This window comes from Ahaetulla prasina, chromosome 1, assembly GCF_028640845.1.
Source record: "Ahaetulla prasina isolate Xishuangbanna chromosome 1, ASM2864084v1, whole genome shotgun sequence".
In the NCBI taxonomy this organism is placed as follows: Eukaryota; Metazoa; Chordata; class Lepidosauria; order Squamata; family Colubridae; genus Ahaetulla; species Ahaetulla prasina.
Window position 1 is genome coordinate 51,038,607 of NC_080539.1, and position 11,605 is coordinate 51,050,211.

Here is an 11,605-nt window from a genome sequence, read left to right on the forward strand (position 1 = left end):
CCCGGTGCCTCTTCGCCGCTCCCGCCTGACGAGCCGCTCTGCCCTGCCATCTGGTCTTCTCGGAGGTCCTGCGGCTTCCCTCCTGCCTATTGATCAAACGCACTTTAGCTTCCGAGTCATTTCATCTTAATCAACAGTCCAGCTTGCCTTGGATAATAAACTAATACAGGAGAAGGGGCTTGTCGATAACGATCGGCCAAAGCGAGGGGGGGTTGGGGGGGGGAAGAGGCCGTAAGCTCCCCCTCCCCGCCTAGTTTGGCCATCTTCGATAGGCCCTATCTTCCCAGGGCAGATGGCTTTTGGTAGGGAGCCGAGGAGAGGTAGGAAGAGAGCGGGAGAGAAGGCTTAAAGGCAGATTTTCATAGATTTACACCTCAATCAGCTATTTAGGTTTCTAATGCAAATGCTACAACAAGTTCGTTCATCTGCCTGCTGCGGTGATGTGTGTGTGTGCGCGCATACTGTAAGGAGGGATAGAGAGGCGATGATTTAAAGGCTGAGGGGCGCCCGCGCTGTATAGGATCCGGCCTTAAAAGCCTCCAGTTCTTTACAAAGCACCCTTGGCGGTATAACTCGAAAGTAAGAGCCTCCAAATCTGTGGGGCCGCCCTGCCAGCTAAAGAAAGGCAGAATGACAAAGGGCATTTCCTCGGTGGCGATTTCTAGCGTCAACGGCCAGCCCTGAGCTGTGAAAACTGGCTTTGTAGCCTCACGAGGACGGCCCGTGACGAAAAATCTCTAGTGAAAAACAAAACAAAACCCGGCAGTCCAAAGGGAATTTAACCGGAATAAACCACTTCTAGCCCAACACGGTCTCCTATCTCGCTGAATCAGGCCTGGGGCTGCCCTTATTTTAAAAAGAGACCCTTGGAAATAATTGAATCTTGCTTCCTTGTTAAAAGTGGGGGGATTCTGCAAGGCCCGGTGGGGGAAGGGAGTTCCCGCGACCTCAGGATTCCAAAGCACAAACATTATAGAACCACCAGTGCCCCCCCCTTCCCCAAATAACTGAGAAAGCAACAGTCAGGAATCCTACTCTCATCATTCTACATTCTGCCTAGTTATTTTTAAGGGTTCCAAGTGAAGTAGAACCAGGAAGGCTTTATCTCATGGTGCTCAGCTTACGATTTGGGTTTTTTAAAGTCCTTGGCTATAGCACTGAAGACCGGAGCACCCAGACCGGAGCACCCAACTCAAGTATTTGGGTGATTTTGTTCTCAAAGGGTACCCGCCATCCTAACCCCTCCTCTACCCACTTCCATTTCACCCGGGAGGGGGGTGGGAATCCTTAAACATAGACGTTGATTTCACTTCTTCCAACTTTAACGGGGATATCCGTCAGCGCTGGCTCCGAGGCCAGAAATATCGCGAGCCCTGCCTTTTTTTCTACCCGTAAGGAAGCCTTCGCTTGAATTAACGAGAATTATCCCTGAATACACCACACAGTTCAGGCTGGACAGCAAGTCTTCTCCGGAAGCAATAGGAGAAAGGGTGTGATTTGGATGGCTTTTCCTGCCATTCCTTGGGATCATAGGACTCATTTGACTCAAATAATCCCAATTTCCTTAATTTTGCGAACATGCACCCGCAGAATTTAAAAAAAAACCGGGGAAAAACCCCCACATCGTCTTCGATTCTGCAATCTACTACCAAGAAATCAGGGGGAACTTGATAAAACGAACAAGGAGGTTCTTTGATAAACCCCGAGGGACGGAGAAATCGGTCCACGTCCACTCTGTAGTCCTGCTAAGGAAATCCTCCAAATTCACCTGGTCTTTGTTGGTTACGTGGGAGGTCAAGAGAGCGCCAGGGAGCTGCTTCTACGTGGGGAGGAGTTTTCCCCTCCCCACAAACATATGCCTAAAATTTGTATGAAACCAGGCAAGCACGTTTCACACTGATTTGGAAAACGTCCACCCGATTCCTGCAGCTCCTGGTTTAGCCTTTCTCTCTCCTTTCGACTCAGAGCGAGAACAAGAGGATCTGGCGCAATGGGTCAGATATTCCTTTATTTCTCCATTTCCAAGCAGGTGAGAGGCTAACAGCCGACTTAGTGACCTCGAAGTGAATATTGTTAAGGCCACACTTCGGAGCGCTTGCGAACTCGGTTGTTTAAACCCAGTGGAAAGCACTTCTTATACACTTGAGCTGGCTTTTTGGTGCTCTCTCGCATAGTGTTACTTGGGAGTAAGTCCTCTTCCTTAAAAAGTCTAGAACTCGGACAGACACGCCTGCCTTTTCCTCTGGATTCCGTGCGGTGCTTTTTCTCCGTTAAAGTGGGGAGAGGCTCGCCGAGAGGCCAAATGGCTGCTTTCCTTTACTATCGCCAATGTTTAAAGCCCGACCCCTTGGACAGGGGCCGAGCGACCGTCCTGAGCCACAAAAGCAGATCCCTCTTTTTTCTATAGAGAGTTAGTATCGGGAAGTTGCACCCCTGGTTAGGAGTTTGAAACCCATTGCAACCCACTCAATCCCAGGCAACCCGAGAGAAGGAAAGAGCTTAAACAAATCAGGTTCTCGCAGGAACCGGCCTAAATCTCTTTTACAACGAAGCAGCATTCAAGGGAGGGTATGTTGGTGGCGGTTTGTTCTGCGAGCTTGCTCGGAATGCAAACTACCATCCACGTTTATCACCCGAGCTACAAATATTTTCCACCATTTCTAACTGGGGAAGGTACTTCTAAGAAGCTATCTAGTTGGAAAGGCAGCCTTTTATTTCTATCAGTGAGGAGAGGGGGGAGGTTTGATCTTTTTAAGGCATTTAAAGGTTCGAGAGAGTAAGTCCTTCCCTGCCTGCAGGGTCTCCTTGCTGCCGCGGTTCCGCCATTCCACCATTAAGTCATCTCTCCTGCATTTTCCTCTCTTACTTTTGAAACCTCCAGCTTTTCGCTACTACGCCCTAAATCCGGAAGCACAATCTCTCAACAAGCCCAGGAGGCAAGCAAAGTCGGCGGATTTCTCTTTCTCTCGCCTCTACTCCTGCTTTCTCGGTGAGGAGCCGTTATACCGTTAAAAAAATGGGAGGGGGGAGCAGTGGGAACGATTCTAGATAAGGTCAAAAGCTTCAAAGGTCCCACCTGGCGCTTCAAGGAAAAAAGACCTCGCGCGCCTCGGTGGTTTCTCCTGAAATCAGTGGGGCTTTTCAGCCCAAACAGACCATAGCCACCCACAAGTTTTGCTAGACGTAAATCCGGTGGGACTGACTCTCGAGCAAACTAGGGCTTTGTCCGGGCTAAGCAGCAACGTTCCCTCTTTTTTCCTTCAAATATTAGGTCTGCGCTACTTCCAATTCCTAAGAACACCGGGCCTCTCAAATCAAAGATCTCTTCCTAACCTCCTCTCCCTCCACCCCACCCCCCGCCGCCTCACATCAGACGACAAGAGGGAAATATTTCGGAAATCCCAAACGCGTTTTTCGAAATGGTCAAGAAACATTCCAGGCACGTTAGTTCCTTAATCCCAATCAACGTTTCAAAATTGTATTTTCAAGTAAAAACACGTTTAGAATTCACCTCTTCTTAATTTACGCTTGGCTAACCAGCCCCGGGCCAAGCCGAAACTTTTGAATGCGCCGAAGGTGACGCGGGACCCCACTTCGTCCGAGCAAAAGAAAGGGTCTTTTCAGCGCATTAAGCAGCTCCTGAGGACTGGGGGGGGGGGAGCCGTAAACTGATTAAGGAAGGAGTTCGTTAGTTTGCTTTGGGAGGCTTGTAACGTGGCCGTGTTTGCTTTTAAAGCTGCGGGCCGAGAAAAACAAAACAAAAAAGCCCACCCATCTTAAACTCTTCTTTGGAATTCACCTAAGCAAAGCACAACACCACCGAAAAGCATAATTTGGACCCAGGGTGGGGAGGACGAGGAAAGGGAAGGAGGGAAGGAAGGAAGGAAGGAAGGAAGGAAGGAAGGAAGGAAGGAAGGAAGGAAGGAAGGAAGGAAGGAAGGAAGGAAGGAAGGAATCTTATGAGAAAGCAGCCGTCTACACGATCTGGAGGAGCTAAGGGGAGGCTATATTTGAGGATACAGCCCGGTCCACTTTGAGGTATGGTCTAAAGAGGGACCCAGACCCCCAATGCATTACCATGCCTTCTCCTTTAGGGGAGGGCGCCATGGCAGTGATAGGGCCCTTCCTGCCCCCAATATGCCCAGTAGCCCCAATCTAGGCGCCTCTTCCTAACAAGGACATTAATTTAGAACCCTACGCTGCAGAGGTTGACTTTGCAGGCATAACCTCCCTCTTCCCCACCCCCCAGGCAGACGAGGTAAGGTCCAGTATCGCTTAAGGGACACCCCGATCTTCTTTGGAGGAATAACCAGGTAAAACTAATCACTAGGAGGAGGCATCAGGAAATCCTCTTTGTCCAAGGATTGTAGCTTGCAAAAGACTTCCGAAACCATTCCCCGGTATTGGGTAGGGTGCCGGAACAGGCTTCCTTGTCCCTCTGGCTGCTCTAAACTAGGCCCTTCTATCTGCTCCTAGCAATTCCAAGGGGTAAACTTGTCCCTTGAGGGAAAAGTGGAGCCTCTTTTTTTGGGCCAGGAGCACTTGGCAGAAGTTGGGAGTTTGAGGTCCGCCATTCGCCTAGGAGCTCAGAACAAGGTTTTGAGACCTCCCAGATCCACCCCTCCCTCGTTTGGCCATATCTAGTTAAACCTAACTGTCGCCCCAACTCCCCTATCCCCAAAGTAGGTTTTAAAAGCCTACTCAAAGGCTCACGAGTCATTATTATAGTGGAGGATTTTTCAAGGTGGATCCTTAATGCACTCTTATCCGGAAGTCAGTGAATGGAGTTCAGTTCCAGCGAACTGACTTTGAGTGGATAGAAACTTTTTCCAACCAACCCTCCCTTGTCCCGTTTCCCCCCTCCCCCCAGACTTTGCGACCCATAGGAATCCTACAGAGCTGAAAGGGCAAGCCTTAGCCTAGAGCAAACCTTGGGACAGTTGGGGCTGCAACCCCTTCTGCTTCTCCTGGGAGTCAGCCTCACCTCGGCCAACGGAGTTTATTTCTCTTACTTTTTAGTAGACCCATGTAGGGTTATGCGGCAAGGGGCCTTGTGGGTTGATTTCCCCAAATGATGCTATTCAAATGGCTTCTGGAGCCGGAAGCCCTATCGCTCATTACGAACCTCTTAAGTGAAACAAGCCGGCAGGAATGTACCGGTTTAGCATGAAGCCCAGTTTCTCTGTGGAAGGAGGAGAAAAAAAGAGCAGGAGACATTTACCAGCAATACAGAAAACACACCAACATCACTAAATAGATAAGAAAAAAATGGAATACTGTATTTGATTTTTTTTTTTAAGAAAGTTTGTACATAGAGATAGACACGCAGTAAAGGAAACAAGTGGCATAAGCATCCTACGTGAATTTAAGAAGAGACCCCAACAGCTGCTATTTAAATACTCAAAATGCTTTTTGCATAAGAAAACTACAGTGGAACCCGAAACCTCGTTTCTTCTATCACTGAGGTCCCTTTTGAAAACCTAGCCTGTCACCTCTTGACAGCTACGTTTGTGCAAGAAACCCAAGTCAGGGAAAATGTTGTTTCTTTTCTGGCTTTTTTTTTTTAAGAAGGAAAAAGAAGGGAGGGGGAAGGGCGAGGGCAAGACAGGGGACACAAGAAGAGAAGAGCAAGTATCATATACAAGTATTTTCTACACATATATTACAAACTGGGAAAAATGACCTCATCATTAAGATATACATAATTCATATAAAATTTTGAAATAAAAATAAAAATCTGTTACAGTCATAACTATTCTTTTTCCACATTTATAACCAGTACCCACACAGGCAGTGACAGAAGTGTAGAAAAAAAGGTGCTTAGGAAGAAAATGATTGTCTGTTGAACAAAAAGAATAACAATTTTAAAAATAAAATAATAAAAAAAAAACCACGACGGAGGAGGAAGAGGAAGAGAAGAAGGACAAACCAATTGCATCTACTTTAAACCATCACTTGGATTTGGGGGAAAAAAGATCAGCAGAGATAAAGGCTGATTAAAACCCAACAAAAAGTGATAAACATTGGTTATTTCCCTCTTCAAAGAGTTCCTTTAAATTTTTCTAAAAGCTTTTCTCTCTCTTTTTGTACAAATTTGATCCTCGTTTTCCTTTCCCGCACCCTAGTCTTTATTATTATTGTGTTCATTTAGTATAGAGAATATTATATTTTTCCCCAGATGCAAACTGAATCATTATCATGCAAAATGGGTGAAATGCAGTCCATGGGAAAGCGCAAACATTAAAATAAAATTTATAAAAATTAAAAAGAAAAGCGCTCAAATGTGCTTTTGTCCTACAAAGAATACAAATGTCACCTTTCTTTCTTTCTTTCTTTCTTTCTTTCTTTCTTTCTTTCTTTCTTTTCTTTCTTTTTCTTTTCCCTTTTCCAGTAATAATATTCATAATAGCACAGTATTATCATAATTATTTCCCAGCTGCAGCATCAGAAATTCACAACGTTAATTTTGTTTTGTTCTTTTACCGAGTGGATTGTTTGTTTTATTTCTTCTGTTTGTTAAGTAAGGTTTGGTTTTATTTATTTTTAAATTCGTTTAAGTGTCTGCTTCTCTTTTTTCGCTTCTCTTTCTAAGGGTTGTTCGGAGGTGCCTTTTTTTTTCCTCAGGGAGCTGGGGCAGTTCGTCGAGGGAGTTGGGTGCGCGCTTGCTCAGGATGGGACGGGAGGGGGGCTTACTTTGCCTTTTGCTAGTTTTTGTTTTAATTATTATTATTATTGTTTTCTTAGCTTTTGTTTCTTTCCATTATCATACATCACATTCTGAGTCGCTGGAGGTTACCGAGAGGATGGATGTCCCCGTCTCGGCTCTTTCTGTCAAACTGGAGACGCTGGTAGTGGGGCTGGCCGCCGTGGACGGAGACTCCGCCGAACTGTGAGTCGGACAGCCCGGTTCTGACAATGACCGCATGCCGCTCTGTCCGATCGCCTGGTGCTGGAGCCTACAGGAGGCGGGGAGACAAACCAACAGGACAAATGTTCGCTCAGAAGCAGAGCCACAGAGAAAGCGGCAGAGAGAGGAGGAGGAGGAGGCGTCCTTCAGGCTGGGTCTCGGGCGCAGCGCATCTCGGAACCAGTGCAATCCCAAAGCAGAGAAGCTGGGATCCGAGGCCGGCCCAAGCCTTCTGTCCAGCTCGATCCCACCGCCGTTTCTTCACCCTCCCCCGCGCCCCCCCCCCCACAAACAGGCAGCTTAGCCTGAACCCTCGCTTCTGCTCTGCCTCTCTCCTCCGGCCCCCCTTCCTTTTCCGGTCAGACTTCCTCCCTCTCCGCTGCGACCTTAGTTCGCAACAACCTGAGCCGCCGTCTGTCGGCCTTGCCACGGTTTCGAGCCGGGGGTTCGTCTCTCCCGCTCCCAGCCCCCGCCCCCCCCCAGCGCCTGCCCTCTCCCTCTCCAAAAGGGTTCAGATCGGAGGAGAGGAGGAAAAAAAACGCAAGCAAAGATCTGTGTATAAAGTGGGAGAGCCCGCACACGCACACGCGCGGGGACAGGGAATTTGCATTGGCATCTCATTGACACATCCCCATGCACAGCCCTCTGCCAGTCACTCCCAGCTAGGCTGGTTTATTTGGCGTCTCCGCCGCTCGGGCAGAAGGGGAGAGCCTGGGCCTGCTGCTGTTAGAACCCCGCTCCTTAAAGTTCCTGCTCTTCGCACGCAGCTTTCCCCCAGGGGGACAAAAACCCCGTTTCGAACCGCGAACAGGGATACACAGAAGGACGGATGGTTGGCAGCGAGGGAGAAGCTCCCTCTCCGCCTCTCCCTCCCCTCCCGGGGCTTCCCTGGAACGCCACCCAGAAGGAAAAACTGTAATGGGCGCAATGTAAACAAACAGCAAAACAAAGTGACGGGCCTGGCTGGCTGTGGGGGGAGGGGAGTGAACATCTGCGAAGTGCTTGGGCGCGTTCAGTCTCTGCACACCCGGGAGAGAAGAAATTCCCGCCGCTCCTCCCGGTTTATTTTCGGAGAGGTTTGAGAGGGACGGTTGAATTGCTCCCAACCGTGTTCGGAAGCCCCGCATTGCCAGACAAAGGAAGCTCGGCTGCCGCTGCTCGGCCAAAGCCGGCGCGGAAAAGCGGATTCCGACTCATCAAAAACTATCCGGAAATTGGCAGAGGATTCTCAACGCGACCCCTTTACCTTCCAACTCGGTGCAAAACTGCCTTGAGCCCCTGAAGATTTGGGATGGGGAGTGGGTGGGTGGGATAGGGAATATGCATCGCAGCCTTCCCGAGAGAGACCGCGAGATTGTATCTAATTTAATACAATAAGTGGGAGATGACCGACCAAATCAAAGAATGAAAATAAAACCGTCCGTGTTGAACCTTCAAATCCTTTTTAAGAAGGATCTGGGGATCTTTTTAATTCTTCTTTTCTCACCCGGCAGTGAACTGGTTTGTTTTTTTTAAAATAGATCGCCTTGTCATTTCCAGTATATTTACTTCTGCGTTTATTACTACTGCTGCTGTTTCTGTTATTGTTATTATTCGGTTACTTATTTTTCCCCCCTCTTCTCCCGTTACCTGTCTTTTACATTAATCTCGACCAGTAAACACAAACATTTACAACTCTCATGTGGTGTGAGGTTATATGTTTTCTCTCCCAGATGCAACTGAAAAATAGTTTTACGGCAGCATTTCATTTTCTTTATTTCCCTGCCTCAGAATTGGGAACCAAGTTTAACAATATAAACAAATCACGGAATTAGGGGGAAAAATCAACTTGGGTTTTTTTAAAAAAGGATTTTCTCTCCCTACATTATTTCATGCAGCTTATACCTTTTTGAACGCCCTGTTAAAATAATTTAAACCTCCTTAATCAATAACCAAGCCAAAAAAACAAAAACAAAAGCCAACCCTCGAATCATGTAATAGCCTAATAAAGTTCTAACATCCAATTGCCTACAAAACCGCCCTATATATTTATTTACACACTCATAAACTGTCGAGCAGCAGTCGAGCTGTCGGGACCTAAAACAACCTGCTTAGATGCTTTCCTTTTTATTTTTATTTATTTTTTATTGGTGCAGCCCTACTTTTCCTCTCTGCTCCCTCTCCTTCTTGTTTTTGACGGCATTAATGAGAACAAAAGAAGAGCGACGGCCCTGTTTTTCCTTTCAGAAGCTCTCCCTCCGGGAAGGGGACGTCTTTCTCTGTCTACTCAGAAGTAAGAGGCAGGGGATCCGGAGACCGGGCTCCCAAAGCCCCACCGCAGCACGGAAAACTGGCCCAGCAGATTGGGAAGGGGAGAAGTCCTAGACCCAGATCAATAAAGGCAGACGTTTTCCTGCTGCAGGCGGCAGCTTGGAGGTAGCTGTTGTGTAGCTGTTTCTCGCAATGGCCGTTTGCCAACCCCGCGACAAAAGAGAGAAATGTGCCTCCGACACTGGCAAGGAAAATCCAACTGAAATGCAAAGAGCGGCCCTTTCTTTTGTATGTCGCCAACTGAGCAGCTGAGAAGGAGGCTTCCCTCCAGCCCTCGGCTTTGAGAGGACTCTGCCGTCCCTAGTCAAAACTGGTGGCGAGAATGGCGCACTCGCCGGTAGGCAAGAAGACACGCGCGCTCACACACACACATCTAGAAGACACGGGTCTATTTTTCGGGGAGAAAGGGGATTGGAATTGAAAGCAAAGGAAGATCAGGCTCAAGGAAGACCCCAGAACTTTGGAATCGGCTCCGAGTCGAAACCGCTTCGGGCCTAAATTGAACCTGGCCTTGGACCGCAAGCCCCGGTCGGTGAGAAAGGGGCCAAAAGAAGATCTCCCGGCCAAGACCCCCAAAGAGCCTGGTTGCACAGCTATGGTTTCGGATTGAGAAAAAGCACCCGGCCTTCCCCCCGAGAGGTGGGGGAGCGCTGGGCTCTTCTTCTGCGACCTCTCGGGAACTCGCCAGTTTTCTTAAGGGGCGACTCCTCCGAAGGGAGGCTTTCCCGGGGGACCTTCTCCGGCCCGAAACAACGGGGGAGGGGCGCAAGAGGTGTGCGTGAGCGTGTCGGGGTACGCGTTCTCCCTCCACCCGCCATCACCCCCACAGAGCTCGGGCCGCCCCACTGACCTGTTCTTGGCGGCCGCCGCCCGGTCTCTCTGCCGCCGGTTCTTGAACCAGTTGCCGACCTGCGTGGGCGTCAGGCCGGTGGCCTGGGCCAGTTCCCTTTTCTTGCTGGGGTTGGGGTAGGGGTCCTGGAGGTACCATTCCCGCAGGAGGCTGCGAGTCCGTTCCTTGAAGCAGTGGGTCTTCTGCTCGCCGTCCCAGATGGTTCGCGGCAGGGGAAACTTCTTGCGGACGCGGTACTTGTCGACCGGCCCCAAGGGGCGTCCGCGCAGCTTCTCGGCTTCCTGGTAGTGCGCCTCCAACCACATGGCCTGTAGCTTGCCGTGAGACTCCTTGGTGAACTTGTGGTTCTCCAGGATGTGGTAAAGGTCTCGGAAGTTGCCCGTGTGGAAGGCCACCACCGCTCGGGCCCGCAGGATGGACTCGTGCTTGTTGATGGCTTCACATGCTCCGGGCGCTACCGGCAAGGACCACAAGAACCGGCCCAGCCTCTCGATGTCCCCCGTCTCCTCCAGCGTCTCGCAGACACTGGCCACTTGCTCCGGGGAGAAGTTGAGCGTAGGCAGCTGGAACATGGACGGCTCTTCCGGGGCTCCCCGCGAGGCGCCTCCTCCTCCTCCCCCGCCGCCGCCACCGCCACCGGCCGCTCCGGCGCTGCACCCGGTGGCGGCGCCGCCGCTGCCGCCGCCTCCAGCTCCGGAGCTACTGCTGCTGCCACCAGTGGCCAGAAGAAGCGAGCGGTGGTGGTGGTGCGGGTCGCTGGGGAAGTTTGGCAGAAAGAAATGGGTGGGATAAAGCTCTAAAGGGGATCGGAACACCATGGGACCCAGCCTGGCGGACGGGGGAGGGGCTCGAAAGACAGAGACCGGGCGAGGCAGAGGGGGAAGGAAGGAAGGAAGGAGAGGAGGACGAGAGGAAGGAATCGGGATCAAGGCGAAAAGAAAGGAAGGCAAGAGGCAGACGAAGGAAATGAAAAAGAGGAGAAAGAGGGGAGGGAAAGGGGGCTCACGCACCCCACGCGCATCCACACCCGCATAGAGACCCTCATCCGAACCCAGACATGCACACACACGTCTACTCACACTCCCCCCGCGCGCACACACACACTCACTCACTCCCACCCACCACCTTTCACACGCACGCAGGACACTCGCACTCACACACCCTCACCCACGTACAGACGGGCATCTGCGCGCCGGCTTGCTCGCTTAGACACACGAACTACACACGCACACACCTCCAGAGCCAGAGCGGCTGCCGCCGCCGCCGCGGCGAAAACAGATTCAATGATTCGGCCGCGATCGCCCTAATGACAACAGCCTCATAATATCTCTCCTAAATCCACCGTGAGTGCAGCGCCGAAGCATTTTGTTTCGCTTTTCTATTGGCCTGGCGGGTGTCGTTTGGCGTCGCCATAGCAGCGCCCTGCCAATCACTGTCAGCCTTGCCAATCATCGGGGACTACGTAAGAGAAAGGGCTCTTACCGCTGCGCCCAAAGGCGGGGAGGAGGGGAGTCGGAAAGCAGAGGGAGGGACGGAGG

At 50.4% G+C, this 11,605-nt stretch overlaps 1 protein-coding gene across 1 annotated transcript; it reads right to left on the reverse strand.

The window, feature by feature from the left end:
• Positions 1-6,763: 6,763 nt before the first annotated feature.
• Positions 6,764-10,885, reverse strand: SIX3 (SIX homeobox 3). The gene is made up of 2 exons (XM_058163793.1): positions 10,068-10,885; positions 6,764-6,956 (listed from the first exon to the last, which is right to left on the reverse strand). The coding sequence occupies exons 1-2, from the start codon at positions 10,883-10,885 to the stop codon at positions 6,764-6,766; spliced, it is 1,011 nt and encodes a 336-aa protein (XP_058019776.1).
• Positions 10,886-11,605: the final 720 nt, after the last annotated feature.